The 20,143-nt window shown below is 40.3% G+C and overlaps 1 protein-coding gene across 3 annotated transcripts in view; it reads left to right on the top strand.

The window, feature by feature from the left end:
- Positions 1 to 20,143, top strand: part of LOC140734430 (transmembrane gamma-carboxyglutamic acid protein 3) — a 43,390-nt gene that overhangs the window by 8,094 nt on the left and 15,153 nt on the right. For all 3 annotated transcript variants that reach the window (XM_073058351.1, XM_073058354.1, XM_073058352.1), the window contains exon 2: positions 17,201 to 17,246. In XM_073058351.1, coding sequence (XP_072914452.1) covers position 17,246 — 1 coding nt within the window. In that variant the 5' untranslated portion in view covers positions 17,201 to 17,245. The remainder of the gene's footprint in view (positions 1 to 17,200; positions 17,247 to 20,143) is intronic.

Here is a 20,143-nt window from a genome sequence, read left to right as displayed (position 1 = left end):
AAAATGTTCGCAGACTGGACGTGGAATGCTATGCACTCTAAAAAGATTATCTTTGACTTGATGGCTAAACACATCTACAAATTAGTCTTTACACATAAATGACAATTTATGCATTTAGAAGTGTATTCCTTTTAATTATAAACAGCTGGTATTCCTTAGTTTAAGAACAAACACTGGAAATGTGCACTCTTGAAAAAGGATTTAATGGCATAACAAGCTGGAAGTGGAGGAGTCTTCTCCTGTACTATTTAATTTTGAACAACCACCATTTCAGTGTTATAGTATTACTAAATAATAGATTAAAAATTCATCTAGCATTAGTTTCCTTTTCTTATGTCGACAGCAATTTGTCTGTTTCCCCCCTCCATTATTGCTGAGATTATGCACTTAATCTGCAAATTATTAACTTTATTGATTAAGTATAATCAAAATAATTTTGAATTTGAAGACGCATTATTTTCTTCAGTGTTGATAAGTTCTGTTTTGAGAGAATGCTGCCCCTCCTCAAATTTGGCAGTAAACATATCTGCATAAGTAAATTAAGCTGCTGCAGATATTTAATAGCAAGCTCTGTACTTTTTGTTAGAGGTGACATTACACATCTGTTTGGAAGAAAAATGGAGTTAATTTTTATTTTTAAAAAGCTCTTGTCATTCCTAGGCTATAGAACCACAAGATGAAAAAAGCTTCCAGAATCAGAATAGATACTGGATGTAATGGTGAAGGACAAAATAAAACCTTGCCCCTGCTGTTATTCAAAGTAATGGGTATGACTTGCCTTTTTTTAAAAAAAAAGAGCGATTGGAAAGTTTTTTTTCGTTAAGTTAGTCCACCTCTCGTTGCCCACACCATTGCAAACTGTATTTGTGAACTCTGTTAGAGAATCTGATTCTTTTGTAGATTTTTTCTGACTCCTTTTGGAGGTTTTTGACCTGTGCTCTTTTTATTAACACAGCTGTGATCATTAGTTTGGTATATAAAAGATGTGGTGCAGCAAATAATTGCAAGGACCCTAAAATAACAATTTGGTTTGATGGTGCCCTTGTAAAGAATTGAGTAGACTCGGATTGAAGATGAGGAGATGTGGCATTATTCATCCACTTAGCAGGTATGGCAGATTCTTTTGTGAGATCGAGGTGTTTGTAGGCCAATTGTAATCTACCTTCTTGTTTCTTAAAATTATTTGTGCAATTTTATTATGCATCAGAAGTTGCAACATGATGATTAAGAGCAGGATACACGGCTGAACTTTATATTGCTTGATAACAGTCAAAAGAAAATAGTAGGAGAAATGGACCACAAAGCCCCTCAGGCTTGGCCCCTCGTCAATATTATTGTAGCTTATCTCTACTACTTTGCCAGGTCCCTATAACCTTTAATTCCAAGATTTTTAAACTTTTATCTGGGGGGGAACCCTATGCAGTCTTCACAATCCTCTTGGGTAGAGAATTTCAGGGATTCATCATTCTCTGCCAAAAATTGCTCCAATGCCCCTCACTTTCGAATCACTGGCCTCCAATCTTGTAACTACGTCTGCTCATTTGAGATTCTCCCACATCTCAATATCTTCCCTGCCTTGCCCCCTAAGGATCTTCCATGTTTCAGTAAGTTCATCTGAACTCCAAAGAACATGGATCTAATTTTTGAGCTTTTTCTGATTATAATGATAAATTATAAATGGCAATGTATCCATTGCTGTACTTGTGTAGATAGCTAAGTAAACCACATCAGAATTGTTAACATCATACTTAATAAAATTCATCTATGCTCAAGTAATTAAACATGTTAATTTTCAGCCTGCATAGTATTGTGTTTAAGTGTTCATACTCTTACAGGCTTCACCCTCCAATATTGATTTGCTACTTGGCTGTTACATAAAACTTATGAAAATAGTGCCGTAAATAACAATAAGTTCAGTAAATCAGCGTTAATAGGGGATAAAAGGTAAACCTGATGGCCATTGCTCTGTGAGTTAAAAATTATTATCTCAAAGTAAAGCTTGAGTTCTGGCACACGCCATTTTGGAAAACCAATTAGTCAGAGTATTGTGGTTTTGCTACTTGAGGCCATTAATGGCATTCATATTGTAAGTGCAGAGCAAACATCATGAGTTAAGAATTGCATCATCTGTTGGAAAAGTAGATTAAGATAAATGTTAATTTACTTCTATTAGAATATGTTGTAGGTTTTTTCATGTGGTGTGCACATTCTATGCTGTGGCTAAATATATTAATAATACAGAAGCACAGGGCAGATATCCCATGTGTACAGTGGTAAATGTCAATCTTTCACCGATGCAACTAAAAAGCAGTTATTTGTGAACTTGTGTGAGAGATTTTGTTATATCTAAATATCAAATTCTGTTGAATTTAATATTTAGATATTTGTAACTTTAATCATCTCAATATTTTACATTTTATGAACATGTGAGCTGAAATGCAGTTCTTTCATGTTTATTGTGAAATAGATTGTGCAGATTCTTGTTGTTTCAGTATATTTTGCACTTACTGAATTTTTTAACAATCTTGATGCCTATCATGGTATTCTTTCAGTTAATCTAGTTCTAGAGATACTTGATGCTGAAGGAAAATTTGGGAATATTTTTGAGGTCGTTTATAATGTACGAAGTAAAATTATATCCACTTAAATTTCTTACAGAGTTTTGGGATTTCAACTAATGCTTAAAAAGTGATAGGAAACATGAATTTTGGAAAAAGAGGGAAAAGTTGTCTGTCTTCTGAAACTAGTGAAGTATATTAGATTATCACTTGATTGTGTTTTTAAGTAGACCAGAAACTGGATTTGAAGGATTTAAACAGTTATTTATATGTTAAATTAAAACAAAATTCATGGCTATGATCATTATCTTTTGGCTTGGAATATAGAAGATAAAATTCACATCACAGCTGAACAGACTGTTGATTAAGTTCCATGTGCAATATTACATTTAGTTCTGAGGAATGAGAGACTAATGCAAATGAAATCTGAGTGTAAGGGATTGGAGCAAACAAACACTCTTGCATGTGTATGATTAATTAAGTTAAAAGCTGAGAAAGAAAAATACATTTTCTTTAATCCAGAATAAGGGAGCATTACCTTAAAACTGTAGATTGGTGCTTCCACAGTACTATCAGAATAGACCACTGCACTTCAAGGTTACTGCAAGTCTAGAACTCATTTTCTCTAAAAGTTAAAGGGCTCAGCTATTGAAAATTCAAAGCTGAACTTTTACTGGGCGACCGTATCAAGATTTTTAGAGCCAACAAGGCTAGTGTGAGTGAAAATAGACAGCCACTATCTAATTTCTAAGAAAAGGTTGAGGATCTAAATGGCTTATAGCAGCTCCAATAAGACATCAAATTGGTCATTTGGGTTTTGAAGTGATTGACAATGGCAGCTTGCATTCGGAAAACGTGGAATATTTAAATGGAATTGCGAAGACCAGAGTTGTTATAATGGATGTTTTTCTTGAAGAGGGAAAAGGTAATGCCTTTAGAAACAATAGGAAATTTAGGCTGTGGATAGTAGGAAAATAAAGAAATAGTGAACACAGCCGTTTAAAAATCTGACTACTTGTGTAATAGCTGATTGTGATGTACAAAATAATTTGTGACTTTTAAGAGGGCCTTGTTAAAGTCAAGGCTAATGGTGGTATGCATCTGTAAAGGCATCTTCGTCATGCTTTATGGTTCTTTGTGGTGATTATGGCTTGGGAGTTAGGCATATGTTCCTATTGTTCTCCTCCACTCTGCCCACAACCTTTTACTCCCTGTTGTCAAATATCTATCAAAGAATTGGCAGTATGAATGCCTGAAAATAATTCAGCCTGTGCGCTATGTCAATATCAGTAAAGGCAAAGTTACAATAATTTTGGCAGGAGAGATTAAACACTAATGTTGCACATCTGAAATGACAGTACAGTTTACCAGAAATGTGCAGTAAATAAATTGGCCTGTGCAAAGGTTATGGCTCTCGGCGTAAAATGTCATCGAGTTTAAAAAACAATTGCTTTGTTAAATTAAAATTAGTAATACTGCTAAAGAAACGCTTGCACGTAGGAATGCAAGTATGTGTATCATTAATAACATACACTCTCAACTGCTGTGCGGCGGTGGTGGAGGCGGAAACGATAGGGTCTTTTAAGTGACCCTATCCTTGGATAGGTACATGAAGCTTAGAAAAATAGAGGGCTATGGGTAAGCCTAGATAGTTCTAAGGTAAGGACATGTTCGGCACAGCCTTGTGGGCTGAAGGGCCTGTATTATGCTGTAGGTTTTCTATGTTTCTATTATTTTGAGAGCAATCATTAACTATTAACCACAGAATGATTTCTGTTTAGTATGATTTGACTAGTAGTTTTCCAATAGTAGTATTTATAAATATACACCCAGAATACAGAAATACCTTGTCGTAATATAAGTTTTCAACTGACATAATACCGAGTTTAAAAATAAGAGCTGTTTTCACACTTGATGGCTTGCTGGGTATTTTTAGAAATGGTGTAACACCAGCTAAGCTTACGGTACTTTCAGCTGTCTTCACTGTGCGCTGCATCTGCTACAATTCTGATATGATCACACATTCTGAATGAAGCATTGGAGGAAATACAAACAAAAATCTCTTCTGTTATTAGTCTAGGATCTTCTGAGGATTCATTTGTATGAATTGGAATATATGAAGGTTGGGGACAGACTTTTCTCCGGTACTTATTCCAGATAAAAGTAATAATACATATGGAGTTAAATTGGATAGGCTCTGAAAATACTGAAAGGGTCAATGTTTCACAGTTAATCTGCACCTATTGATCACAGTTGAAGTCACTGATACAGAGAGCAATTCAGCCCAACAAATCCCTGCTGATCAACCCATGTAGTCTCTGCTTCCTGCGTTCAGCCCTGCCTCTGCATGCACCTATCCACATGCTTCTGTCCAAAACCTATTATACCTGTCCCAAGCACTTCCTTTTGCAGCTCATCCCGTGTACTCACTGCATGGAAAAAGTTCAGCCTTGGGACCCTTTTTAAATATTTCCCCGCTCACTCTAAGTCTGTGCCTCCTATAAAGGGTGTTGAAAACTGTGTACAGTGCTCCTAGTGTGACCTCACCAACAACATGAAGAACTGCAACCTAATTGCCCTGGCTGTTGAAGGCAGCATGCCAGGTGCCTTTTTCTCTACCCTGTCTATCTGTGATGCTTCTTTCAAGGAGCTCTGCACTTGTACAATAACCTTCACTATCAACAACACCTATTTTCATGTCATCTGCAAGCTTACTGATCAAGTGAAGTTCACTCACATCCAAATCACTTAAATAAATAATGAATAACAAGGGTCCTAACCCCTTGGCACACAATTAGCAACTAGTCTCCATTGCAAGAATCAACTTTCGACCATCATCCTCTGCTTTCCACCTCGGAACCACCTGACTAGCTCTCTCTGGATTCAATGAGACCTAACATTCCAGAGCAGCCTACCCCGTGGAACCTTGATCAAGGCTTGCTAAAGTCCAAGTAGACAACATCGTTCATCTACCCTTTTTTTGGGGTTGCCTCTTCAAACAAAAACGCTAAAAGGTTTGTCAAGTACAACTTTGACATACGAAGCCATGCTGTTTCCTAATCAGGCCCTACCTATCCAAATACTGATATATCCTATCCCTCAGAATTCCCTCTAGTAACTCCTCCAGTACTGATGCCTGTAGATCCCTGGTTTGTGCCAGCTACCTGCTGAAACTATGGAACAATATTAACCAACTTCCAGTCTGTGAAAACTTCACGTGGCTAACAATGAAGAAAATGTCTCTGCAAGGGCCTGCAATTTCTCCTTGAGCCTCCCACAAAGTCCATGGATACACCCTATCAAGATTCGCCTTAATGCACTGTGGCAGCAACAACTTTCTCCTCAGAAATGTAAATGTTTTCCATGCCATCTCCACTAGTTTCCCTTGTCTCTTGTGAAACCGTGAAACCATCAGTAAACACCAAGGAGAAATAGTCATTAAAAATCCTACTCATGGCTTGTGGCTCAAGACATAGGAAGACTTGCTGTTCTCTAAGGGGACCTACTGCCTCCCTGCCACCCTTTCACTCTTAATATAATTATGGAACCTCTTGGGATTTTCCGTAATCTTACTTGCTAAAATTCATCCCATACCCTTTCTTTGCTCTCCTGATTTTCCTCTTAAGAATATTCTTAATCTTTGTATTGAAATCAAGGGATTCGTTAGTCCCCAAGTGTATCATAAGATAGGAAAGCCAAATAAACCATACAAAATACTACATTGTAAATCATAAAGATTTCCACAAGAATTTCTGGGCTCTCAATTCTTAGTCACTGTTTCTTCAAGGGAACTCCAAATTCCAACTCACTCATGAAACCACCCCTGGATTCTAGGCACCGATCACGATTTCCGGTCTAGGCGAAGCCCAATGAATTCGGGGAAGGTATGTCAATAAATATAAATTTTACAAGGCAGAGACAGGCAAACTTATTTATCTTTTTTTTTCTCAACGCAGCCTGTCTTTTTCAAACACATCCTGAGGCCATTAACACAGTGTTCAGCATACCCTCATAAATCAATTAGACATTGTAATGTTCACTCCTCATCCATTAGTACACCAGTGTTTTGGACACAGCATACCATGGGCTTACAAAGGAACATTAATATTACATACATCCAATAAGCCTGAATCTAAAAGAGAATCCATCAAGCCAACGACAGACACAAAGAAAGAATCGATTGACCTAGGTCTCAAAGTGATTAACAGGCATCCTCATGTTAATAGTGGTTGAGACTAGTAAAGAATTCAGCTGCAATCAACAAACATTAGGCATTAACACACATACAGACCCCACATGCCATGGGTTCAGAAAGAGTTAAATTGTCATTTTGAACTATTCAGACATTCATTCAATGTTTTACAAAATTTAATATGACACACCAAATTCATAAACCCAATGTATCCTTTTTCTTCAACAGAGCCTTAATATCCTTTGTCAGTCAACATTTGCTAAATTTTCTCGGTTTACCCTTCACCCTAACATGACCATGTTGCTACTGGACTCTTGATATCACCCTCTTAAAAGCCTTTCATTTGCTATCTGTTCCTTTTACTTCAAACAGGTGTACCCAAATAACTTCTGCTTAATCCCTCCAAAATTAGCCCTGCTTCAGTTTAGACCCTAACCTATGGACCTGTCCCTTTCTTTTCCAGCACCATCTTAAAACCAATAGAATTATGGTCACCAGGCCCAAAGTCTCCCTGATCTGGAATATCTGGTGGTCAGGTGTCATTCATTCTATCTGCCAAGGGAGTTCTTCATCCTGGTTGCAGTGTAGATTGCACCATTGCAAACATCAAATTAGGACTGGAGGAGCTGAGTACTGTGATCATATGTCACAAGACACTGCACCCTGATGTCTTCTTGATCATCATGGGTGACTTCAACTAGTCTAGCTTGAAGAAATCTCTGACCAACCACCACTAAAATGTTAGCCGCAGAGCCAGAGGAGCCAACACATCAACCACTGTTACACTACTATCAAGAGTGTTTTCCGCACCATCCCATGCCCACACCTTGGAAAGTCCAATCACCTGGATGTACTAGCATTCAGACAGAGACAGAGGATCACAGCACCACTGGTGTGGACCATGAAGGCATGGTCAAGTGAGGTGGAGGAGCACTAGCAGGACTGCTTTGAATTGATGGACTGGATAATAGTCAGGGATTCATCTTTGAATCTGAATGAACATGCCACAGTTGTCACCAACTTCATCAAGACCTGTGTGGATGAATGGGTGCCTTTGCAAACATATCAGACTTTCCCAAACTGAAAGCTGTGGATGAATCAGGAGATGTACAGCCAGCTGAGGGCTAGATCTGTGGCATTGAACACTGGTGATCCAGAAATATATAAGAAATCCAGGTACAACCCATGGAAGGCCATTTTAATAGCATCAAAAACAATTCCGATTGAAATTAAAGATGGAATCAGATACATGTCAGCTCTGGCAGGGTTTATTTCCTACAAGGCAAACGCTAACATCGTGAAAGGTTGTGATGCTTCACTCCCAGATGAACTCAATGCCTTTTATACACACTTTGAATGAGAGAATAAACCTATACCTGTGTGAATCGCTGCAGCATCTAGTGACCCTGTAATCTTTGTATCAGAAACTGGTGTCAGAACGTCTTTCAAGAGGATGAACTCTTGCAAGGCATCAGGCTCCGCTGGTGTGCCTTGTCGGGCACTGAAAGCCTGAGCCAGTCAACTGGCTGGAGTGTTCAAGGACATCTTCAAGCTCCCACTGCTATAGTCAGAGGTTCCCACCTGTTTCAAAAGGGTGACAATTATACCAGTGCCCCAGAACTGCTTCAATGACTATCACATCTACAGTGATGAAGTGCTTTGGGAGGTTGGTCAGGGCCAGAATTACCTCCTGCTCCTGCCCAAGCAAGTACCTGGACCTGTTTCAGTTTCCCTATCATCACAGTAGGTCTATAGCAGATTCAATCTTACAAAGTCTTCACTCAGCCTTGAACCACCTGGACAATAGCAATACCTACATCAGGCTTGTGTTTATTGACTGCAGCTCAGTGCTCAACACAATTGTACCTTCAGTACCAATCAACAAGCTCCAAAATATGGGCCTCTGTACTTCCCTCTGCAACTGGATCCTTAACTTCCCCATTGGGAGATTACAGGCATTGTGGATTGGGAATAACGCCTTCTCTCTGGCAATCAGTAGCAGTGCACCTCAAGAATACGTGCTTAGCCTACCTCTCTACTTTCTCTACACCCATGACTGTGTGACTAGGAATCTATAAATTTGCCAATGACCCAAATGTTGTTGGCAGAATTTCAGATGGTGATGAGGAGGCATGCTGGAGTGAGATAGATCAGCTAGTTGTGTGGTGTTGCAACACAAACCTTGCACTTAATGTCAGTAAGACCAAAGAATTAAATGTGGACTTCAGGAAGGGGAAGTTGAGAGAATACACACCAGTCTTCATCAAGGGGTCAGCAGTGGAATGGGTGAATGGTTTCAAGTTTCTGGGTGTCAACATCTCTGAAGATTTATCCTGGGCTCAATATATTGATGCAATTACAAAGAAGGCAGATTTTGAGATTTGGTATGTCACCAAAGACTTTAGCAAATTTCTACAGATGTACCATGGAGAGCATTTTAACTAGTTGCATCACTGTCTAGTATGGAGGGGCCACTGCACAGAATCAGGAAAAAGCTGCAGAAAGTTGCACACTCAGCCAGCTCCATTGTGGGCACTAGCCTCCCTCCTACTGTACAAATTTCATGTCATATGCCAGTGATATGAAACCTGATTCTTATTTTGATTTCCAAACACTTGCTGTACTATCCCAGTCCTACACTTTGGCAAATCCAATCTTTAGGAGCAGTTCCACTCCTAATGTATCCTCAGAGACTAATGGTTGCTATGAATGGATGGTCAAGGGAGGTGGAGAAGCACTTACAGGACTGCTCTGAATTAGTGGACTGGACCATATTCAGGGAATCATCTTTGGATCATCAGCAGCTTCATTAAGACCTGCAAGGATGAGTGTGTGCCTTTGAGAGCATGCTCAAACCAGAAGTCCTGGATGAATCAGGAGATTCTCATTCCATAAAAGGCTCGATTTGTGGTGTACAACGCTGGTGATCCAGAATCCTACAGAAGTCCTGTTCAACCTATGGAAGGCTATTGTGAGAATTAAAAGGCACTTCAGTGTGAAGTTAGAAACCCAATTGGATGCATAACAGCTGTGGCAGATTTTGCATGCCTTTACTTCGCACGTGGCCAAGTGATTAAGGCGTTGTTCTAGTGATCTGAAGGTCGCTAGATTGAACCTCAGCTAAGGCAGTGTGTTGTGCCCTTGAGCAAGGCACTTAACCACACATTGCTCTGCGACGACACCGGTGCCAAGCTGTATCAACCCTTGCCCTTCCCTTGGACAACATCAGTGGCATGGAGAGGGGAGACTTGCAGCATGGGCAACTGCCGGTCTCCCATACAACCCTGCCCAGGCCTATGCCCTGGAAACTTTCCAAGGTGCAAATCCATGGCCTTTGGAGACTAACAGATGCCTTTACTTCCTACAGGGTGAAACCTATTGGGATTCTGAGCAGGAACAAGTCAACGTAAAACAGTAGCCAGCAAGAGCAAGTTTAGTAATCAGGATAGCCAAGGGCCTACTGAAGGTAGGGAAAGGAATACTAGGTTAAACACCATTTATTTCAGTGCATTAGGTTTAACAGGTAAGGTGGAGACTGGCCTGCCTTCTTGCCAATGTGAGATTTTTAAGTATCAAGCCAGCATGAATTCTGACATCCACTTGTATTATATGCTGCAAGGCCTTTTCAATTCAGGCAGCAGAATCTTATCAGTGCTCTGCCCGATCAACTTTCATGCAGCAGCCTTCTCAACCAGTAGCCACCCAGTGGGCTGCCAAGGTGGCTTAAAAGCCGATCATACAATGTGTTGCTGCAGAATGAAGACATCATGACAGCTGCCTATGCAGTTTGTCAGCAGGTAGCTGGGATAGTATTTTTTCACTTGGCAGTGGCAAAGCTGCTGAAAGGTAACGGGTGTACTGTTAAGGCATTGGAGGTAAGCTTACAGTTGCAGCAAATCCCCTACTGTCCCTGTCTGCTGCTGGCAAGAAAATAAAACAAATTCTTACCCTATTCTCCTGCTAGTGTAGCTGCAGCAGCAAAATGGTTTGAACTATTCTTATTCATTATTTTTGCCAAGTTTCAGGTAGGAGAATTATCGTATAAACTCTGTTGCATTTGTCCTCCTACTGAGAGCTATTATTCTCTCTTTCCTCAGTTTATTTTGCATTGTATTCTCTTAGATCATCTTCCAGTATTGCCGTATTCCAGGGAATACCAATTTCCACAGCCATTCATGGAGAAAACTTGTATGTATGGAAACTAGCCTGTCAATTTTGATAGCTGTAACAACTATAGTAAGCATCAGGTGCTTTTGAGAAACAACCTGAATAAATTAATTGGCCAGTAACATGTGCCTTTTAAGATTACTACTTAAATTTGCTGTATTTTTCAGCATGGGAAGCATGCTGCATTATGTGTTTAAGTGTCTTTGAAGTGGATAGTTACCTCCCATAAGTAACAGTGAGCAGCAGACTGGAGTGTTGTAAATGTTGTTGTTTTGCAGGGGATATGAGAAGTTGTGTGTGTGAGCTCCAAAATGACAGTGTTAACATTAAATCTGCATATTTTCAGTGGGTGTTCAACTGAATGATCAGTAAGAGAGGAGTTGATCTGCACATCACTTCTTCCAGGGGCACTTGAAAAGCTAGTGATGACAATCTCAAGCCATAAAGTTAGACTGTGGTGCCTGAGGTGTGAAATGTGAATTGTGCCGACTGGCATATGGGAAAAGATAGTATTGTATGCAACAATCCTGAATGCTGTATGTGTGTAGGGTATGTAGATCATGACTCTGCTGCTGCTACGGTACTTATAAAAATCATTCACCCCCCCCCCTCCGAAGTTTTCATGTTTATTGTTTTACAACATTGAATCACAGTGGATTTAATTTGGCTATTTTTGACACTGATCAACAGAACAGACTCTTATGTCAAAGTGAAACAGATCTCTACAAAGTGATCTAAATTAATTACAAATATAAAACACAAAATAATTTTTGCCTAAGTTTTCACCCCCTTCAAGTCAGTATGTAGTAGATGCACCTTTGGCAGTAACTACAGCCTTGAGTCAGTGTGGATAGGTCTTATAGGACACTACAACCTTTCCCCTTTCTTCTTTACAAAACTGCTCAAATTCTGTCAGATTGCATGGGGATCGTGCGTGAACAGCCTTTTTAAGTCCAGCTACAAATTCTCTGTTAGATTGACGTCTGGACTCTGACTTGGCCACTCCAGGACATTAACTTTGTTTTTAAGCCATTCCTGTGTAGCTTTGGCTTTATGCTTGAGGTCACTTTATTGCTGGAAAACAAATCTTCTCCCAAGGTGCAGTTCTCTTGCAGACTGCTTCAGGTTTTCCTCCAGGATTTCCCTGTACTTTGTTACATTTATTTTACCCTCTACCTTACCTTCACATGTCTTCTAGTGCCTGCTGCAATGAAGCATCCCTACAGCATGACGCAGCCACTACCATGCTTCATGGTACAGATGGTGTGCTTTTGATGATGTGCAGTGTTTGGCTCACGCCAGTCACAGCATTTAATCTGATGGCCAAAAAGCTCAATTTTGCTTTCACTAGAACCTTCTTCCAACTGACTTCAGAGTCTCCCACATGCCTTCTGTCAAACTCTAAGTGAGATTTCATGTGAATTTTTTTCAATAGTGGCTTTCTCTTAGCCACTCTCTCATAAAGCTACGACTGGTAAAGCACCAGTTGTGTGCACAGTCTCTCCCATCTCAGCCACTGAAGCTTGTAACTCCTCCAGAGTTGTCACAGGTCTCTTAGTGGCCTCCCTCACTGGTCTCCTTCTTGCATGGCCATTCAGTTTTTTTGAGAATAGTCTACTTTAGGCTGATTTACAGCTGTGCCATATTCTTTCCATTTCTTGATAATTGACTCTACTGTACTCCAAAGGATATTCAGTGACTTAGAAATGTTCTTGTGTTCATCTCCTGACTTGTGCTTTTCAATAACCTATTCGTGGAGTTGCTTGGAGTGTTCTTTTGTCTTCTTGGTGTAGTTTTTGCCAGGATACTGACACACCAGTAGTTGGACCCTTCCAGATACAGGGGTATTTTTACTGCAATCAATTGCAACACCTTGACTGTGCACAGGTCTCCAAAAATAGATCTCCAGTTAAGTAATTATATGACTTCTAAAGCCAATTGGCTGCACTAGTGATGATTTTATATGTCATATTAAAGGGGGTGAATGCTTATGCAATCAATTATTTTCTGTTAAACAGTGACGTGCAAAAGTTTGGGCACCCCTGGTCAAAATTTCTGTTACTGTGAATAGTTAAGTGAGTAAAAGATGAACTGATCTCCAAAAGTCATAAAGTTAAAGATGGAACATTCTTTTCAACATTTTAAGCAAGATTAGTTTATTATTTTTGTTCTGTACAATTTTAAGTGGGGGGGGGGGGGGGGAAGGAAAGGAGAACCATGCAAAAGTTTGGGCATCCCAAGAGATTTGAGATCTCAGTTAACTTTTGCCAAGGTCTCAGACCTTAATTAGCTTGTTAAGGCTATGGCTTGTTCACAGTTATCATTAGGAAAGGGCAGGTGATGCAAATTTCAAAGCTTTACAAATACCCTTACTCCTCAAACCTTGTCCCAGCAATCAGCAGCCATGGGCTCCTCTAAGCAACTGCCTAGCACTCTGAAAATTAAAATAAATGATACCCACAAAGCAGGAGAAGGCTATAAGAAGATGGCAAAGTGTTTTCAGGTAGCCGTTTCCTCCGTTCGTAATGTAATTAAGAAATGGCAGTTAACAGGAACGGTGGAGGTCAAGTTGAGGTCTGGAAGACCAAGGAAACTTTCTGAGAGAACTGCTCGTAGGATTGCTAGAAAGGCAAATCAAAACCCCCTTTTGACTGCAAAAGACCTTCAGGAAAATTTAACAGACTCTGGAGTGGTGGTGCACTGTTCTACTGTGCAGTGACACCTGCACAAATATGACCTTCACGGAAGAGTCATCAGAAGAAAACCTTTGCTGCGTCCTCACCACAAAATTCAGCGCCAGAAGTTTGTAAAGGAACATCTAAATAAGCCTGATGCATTTTGGAAACAGGTCCTGTGGACTGATGAAGTTAAAATTGAACTTTTTGTCTGCAATGAGCAAAGGTATGTTTGGAGGAAAAAAGGGTGCAGAATTTCATGAAAAGAACACCTCTCCAACTGTTAAGCACGGGGGTGAATCGATCATACTTTAGGCTTGTGTTGCAGCCAGTGGCATGTGGAACATTTCACTGGTAGAGGAAAGAATGAATTCAATTAACCAGCAAATTCTGGAAGCAAACATCACACTTTTTTTTTAAAAAAAAGCTGAAGATGAAAAGAGGATGGCTTCTACAACAGGATAATGATTTTAAACACACTTCAAAATCCACAATTGACTACCTCAAGAGGCGCGAGCTGAAGGTTTTGCCATGGCCCTCACAGTCCCCGGACCTAAACATAATCGAAAATCAGTGGATAGACCTCAAAAGAGCAGTGCATGCAAGACGCCCAAGAATCTCACAGAACTAGAAGCCTTTTGCAAGGAAGAATGGGTGAAAATCCCCCAAACAAGAATTGAAAGAATCTTAGCTGGCTACAGAAAGCGTTTACAAGCTGTGATACTTGCCAAAGGGGGTGTTACTAAGTACTGACCATGCAGGGTGCCCAAACTTTTGCTTCGGGCCCTTTTTTGTTTTGAAGATGGAAATAAAAATGTAATCTTGCTTAAAATATTAAAGAAATGTGTCATCTTTAACTTCATGCCGTTGGAAATCAGCTCATCTTTTACTCGCTTAGCTATTCACAGTAACAGAAATTTTGACCAGGGGTGCCCAAACTTTTGCATGCCACTGTATATTTGTAATTAATTTAGATCACTTTGTAGAGATCTGTTTTCACTTTGACACAGAAGAGTCTTTTTCTATCGATCAGTGTCAAAAAAGTCAAATCCACTGTGATTCGGTGTTGTAAAACAATAAAACATAAATACTTCCAAGGGGGTGAATACTTTTTATAGGCACTGTAACTGGGGCTTCAATGACTAAACTCTTGCAATATGATCAACAGGGATAGAAGCTCTACAATTTAGAAGTAGGACACATCACAATTCCACTTTTGTATTTAAAAGTCACTATATCTTTGCTAATTGATAAATGAAGTATTTGTTGGGGAATTTGCTGTTGAATGTTCGTGGATCTCATTGCAATTTATTAAGTGTACACAGAGGGGTATTAGCAAAGGAAGGATTCTCTGTCTTTCTATATCTTACTAGTGTCAGCTAAGCTTTCTTATTCCCAGACATTCTTTATTTTGGATACCAACCCCATGGGATTGCAATATGATAATGAGAAAGAGAATGACTTTCCACACAGTAGGGCAACTTGCTGAAATAGGGAGGGGAAGAATGGTCCTCACCAAAAAGCTTGTGCAACAAGAGTGTTCAGTGAGGTCTACTCCTTCATGTGCCTCTGCAAAGAACAATGCATGAAATGACTCAATTTCAATAAACAAGTTCCAATACAAGTATGTAACAAACTACAATCTTACAACAGAACCAAAATGACGCTTTCAGCACCTATTAAGGTCCTATTGGCTATTAGGTTTTGCACTTCTCTGTTTATCTAAGTTGTGTATGGAACGCCTATGTCTTTCATTGTTTGCTGCAGATTGTTGCATTGGGAAGTCACTCTCTGCCCACGTAGAGGGAATTCATTTAATCTTCCCTCATGGCTTTGTAGATTTCCCAGTAGGGAAGGGCATTGTTGACTGCATTTGAGTTGCTTTGACACTATCGTAGATGAACTCAGCAATACATCACACCATTAAGATTTCTAGTCCTGTGAATTTTCAGTAGGTGTGTGGTCATAACCAAATGCATCATTATGTTCACTGATCAATATCTGGAAGTTGGGTTGATGTTTTTACTTTGAGCCAGTGTGTTTCTTTCATACCTGAGTTAGTGAGAATGATGTTAAGATTAGCAACACACACAAAATGCTGGAGGAACTTGGTTGGCCAGGCAGCATCTATGGAAAGAAGTACAGTCTTTGTTTTGGGCCGAAACCCTTCGGCAGGTGTGGAGGAAAAAAATCTGAGGAGTAGATTTAAAAGGTGGTGGGGGGGGGGGGGGGGGGAGGGAGGTGACCACCAGGTGACGGGTGAAACCTGGAGGGGGAGGGATGAAGTAAAGAGCTGGGAAGTTGATTGGTGAGATGAGGTCAAAGAGTGAAAAGGGGATGGGAAATGCAGAAGGGGGGAGGGAGTTTGGGGGGGGGGCATTACCGGAAGTTTAAGAAATCTATGTTTGTGCCATCAGGTTGGAGGCTACCCAAACGGAATATAAGGTGTTGTTCCTCCAACCTAAGTGTGGATTCATCACAACAGTGGAGGAGATCATGGATGGACATATCAGACTGGGAAGTGGAATTAAAATAGATGGCCACCGGGAGATCCCACTTGTTCTGGCCGATGGAGCGTAGATGCTCCATAAAGCAGTCTCACAATCTATGTCAGGTCTCATCGATGCACAGGAGGCCACACTGGGAGTACCAAACACAGTAAATTACCCTAATAGACTCAGGTGAAGTGTCGCCTCACCTGGATGATAGTGAGTGAGGAGGTATAGGGGCAGGTGTAGCACTTGTTTTGCTTGCAAGGATAAGTGCCAGGAGGGGGATTGATGGGGAGGGACATGTGGACAAGGGAGTCGCGTAGGGAGCAATCCCTGCGAAAAGCAGGAAGTTGGGGAGGGGGGAGGGAAAGGTGTGCTTGGCGGTGGGATCCCGTTGGAGGTGGTGGAAGTTTTGGATGTTAAGATGAAATGTTTTTGGAAGAATATTGAATTGAAATATGGATTGGTATCTTGTTTTGAGACAGTCTAGGCATATAGCAGTACGTGTAAGATCCTTGGGATTCATCTTTAATTGGTGGTGCTGAATGCTTTCTAGAATGTTAGCCACCCATGACCGTACTCATGCCATACTGTTACAGTTTGAAAGTAATTGGCAATTTATTAATTTGCTGTAGCATCAGGAAATTATGAATATTTTCTATGTTTAGATTGTCAGCCCTCTGGTTGGAACTGATGTAATGCTCATTGTGATTTTTAAAAAAAACATTTTGTGATCCATTTAATTTTATTTTGAGCCCCTTGTTCATTTAAATGGCTTTATATAGGATAATACTTTAGCTTCTTCCTTATTTCTATCTTGCCTAGTTATAAATGAGGTGACAAACATCTCTGTAGTGTTGATGAATTAGCATTTTTCCCCTTGACGGCTGAAGCAGGAAGGGTGACTGAGTTTTAGTAGACCATTGCCATTGTTCTCTCCCTGTCAGTATATGCTCCAGCTTTTAATTATATACGCATCCTCCAGTGTGGGTCACTTTTGGAAGATTTGTTCCCTCTGCATGTAATGTACTGTAAATGCATAGTTGGAGCAAGTCTTTCATTTCAATGGTGGTAAGTAGGCTAAGGGAAAAATAATAAGTTTTGTCTTATTGACAGGCATATGTGTTCTACCCAGAGGAGAACTTCTCCAGGCGTGCAAGAAGTGAGTAAATACTTTTTTGATCACTGTATTAATGTACTTTTAAGATTGCTTCTTCCAAAGAACTGTATTGTCTCAACTTTACAAGATTTCTTTGAAGGATTGATAACCATTGCATGTTTCCTTACAGGTTGATTTTAAGACAATATACTGAATATGAATCTCACGAGAGAAAGAGAGTTGCAGCATTATCTTAATAGGCAATGCCTGAATTTCTTGGGGGGGGAGGGGTGGGGGGTGTGTTCCAGGAGAAATACAGTCCCTAGAATTTCCATGGTGCAAAGTATCAAGAGATGCGAGCTAAAAAATGTATTTTTATACACTTCATGAAAATGACTTTTATTCTGTTTCTCAATCTCAAATTTTGAATAAGGATTTGTGAATTCTGTAAGAGGCAATTTACATTTCTGATTGCCTCATTATAAGAAGGGTGTGGAAATTTACCAGGATGCTCTCTGGATTGGAGGACACATTTTATGAGGAAAGGTTGATCAAGTTAGGTGTTTTCTCTTTAGAATGAAGGAGGATGTGAGGTGACTTGATAGGGATGTATAAGATTATAAGAGGCACAGATAGTCAGCCAGCACCTTTTTTTTTCCCTCCAGGCTGAAAATATCTTATATCAGAGGACTTTCTTTCAAGGTGAGTGGAGGAAAGTTTAGGGGAGATGTCAGAGGTAGTTGTTTTACACAGAGTATTAAGTGCCTGGAATGCATTGCTGGGGTTGGTAGTAGAGGCTGATATATTAGGGAGATTTTAGATAAGCACATAGACGAAAGAAATATGGTGCATTATTGGCTCTATAGGAGGGAAGGGTTAGATTGATCATGAAATAGGTTAAAAGTACAATATCATGGGCTGAAGGGCCTGTATTGTTCTCTGTTCTAACACAACATGAATGGTTATATTTAAATGCATATAGCATTCAGAATAAGGTAGACATACTCGTGGCGCAATTGGGGATTGGTCTGTATGATGTTGTGGGCATGACTGAGTAGGGCTGAAAGAAGGCCATAGTTAGGAGCTTAATATCAAAGGATATACTTTGTATTGAAAGGACAGGCAGGAAGGTATAGGTGGTGATGGCGCTCCTGTTGGTGATGCACCATCAATAACTCTTGGAGACAGGAAGTGAACGATAGGCTTTTATTAGCAGCAAAAGGGACCATGACATCTCAGAGACTGAGGGAGGAGCAGTGCCCCAATCGCCTTTATACATGGGTCTGTGGGAGGAGCCACAGGAGCAGTCAGCAGAGGGGCGTGTCCAGACAGGTATACATAGTTTACCACACTTGGTAAGAAATAGAATTACATCTTTAGAAAGGGGTGACACAGTCACAGAATGCTGAATCTTTGTGGGCAGAGTTAGGGAACTGCAAGGCTTTAAAAAAAACCCATTATGGGAATCGTATGTAGGCCTCCAAATAGTAGCCAAAATGTGGGGTTGAGATTGCAAAGGAAGTTTGAAAAGGCATGTAATAAGGGTAATGTCACAATTGTAATGGGGGACTTCAATATGTAAGGGGATTGGGAAAATCAGGTTAGTGTCAGATTGCAAGAGAGGGAATTTGAATGCCTGTGAGATGGCTTTTTAGGGCAGCTTGTGCTTGAGCCTACTCGGGGAAAGGCTATCTTAAATTGGGTGTTGTGTAGTAACCCAGATCTTATCAGGGGCCTTAACGTAAAGGATCCCTAAGGAGACAGTGATCAGAATATGATTGAATTCATACTGCAATTTGAGAGGGAGAAGTCACATGTATCAGTATTGCAATGGATAAAAGGAATTAGAGGCATGAGAGAGGAGCTTGCCCAGGTGCAGTAGAGGAGGATACTGGTGAGGATGACGGCAGAGCAGACGTGGCTGAAGTTTCTGGGAGTTGTTCACAAGGTGCAGGATTGATATGCCCCACAGAAGTAGTTGTTATCAAATAACGGGTAGGCAACTGTGGCTGACAAGTGAAGTTAAGCACTGCATAAAAGCCAAGGAAAGGGCATATAAGGTAGCAAATGTGAGTGGGAAGTTGGATGATTGGGAAACTTTTATAATCCAAACAAAAGGCAACTAAAAAAAGCTATAAGAAGGGAAAAGATGAAATATGAGGGCAAACTAGCCGATAATATAAAGCAGGATGCTATAAGTTTTTTTCATTTATGTAAAGAGTAAAAGGGAGGTGAGAGTTGATAATGGACCTATGGCATTACAGAAAAGATACTGGAATGGATAGAGGAATGGTTGACAGGCAGTGAGTGGAAATAAAAGGGGCCTTTTCTGGTAGGCTGCCAGTGACTCGTGGTGTTCCTCGGGGATCAGTATTGGGACCGCTACTTTTCACATTGTTTGTCATTGATTTAGATAATGGAATTGATGGCTTTGTGGTAAAGTTTGTGGATGTTACGAAGATAGGTTGAGGGGTAGGTAGTGCTGAGGAAGCATTGCGATTGCAGCAGGACTTGGACAAATTGAAAAAATGGGCAAAAAAAAAGTAGGTGGAATACAGTGGTAAATGTATGATAATGCATTTTGGTGCAGACTATTATCTAAATAGGGAGAAAATTCAAACATCAGAGGTTCAGAGGGACTTGGGAGTCCTCGTGCAAGACTCCCAGAAGGTTAATTTACAGGTTGAGTCCATGGTAAAGATGCAATGTTGGCATTTATTTCAAGGGGATTAGAATGTAAAAGCAAGGAGATAATGCTGAGACTTTATAAGACATAGTCAGGTTGCACTTGGAGTACTGTCAACAGTTTTGGGCCCCTTAAGATGTGTTGTCATTGGAGAGAGTCCGGAGGAGGTTCATGAGGATGATTCTGGGAATGAAGAGGTTAACATATGAGGAGCTTGTGTCAGCTTTGAGCCTGGAAAAGGGCCTGTTCCGCACTGTACCTATAAACAAGTAAC

The sequence above is a fragment of the Hemitrygon akajei genome, chromosome 10 (genome assembly GCF_048418815.1).
Source record: "Hemitrygon akajei chromosome 10, sHemAka1.3, whole genome shotgun sequence".
Lineage (NCBI taxonomy): Eukaryota > Metazoa > Chordata > Chondrichthyes > Myliobatiformes > Dasyatidae > Hemitrygon > Hemitrygon akajei.
The sequence above is the reverse complement of the archived record's forward strand: the minus strand, read 5'-3'. Positions and strand labels throughout refer to the sequence as shown.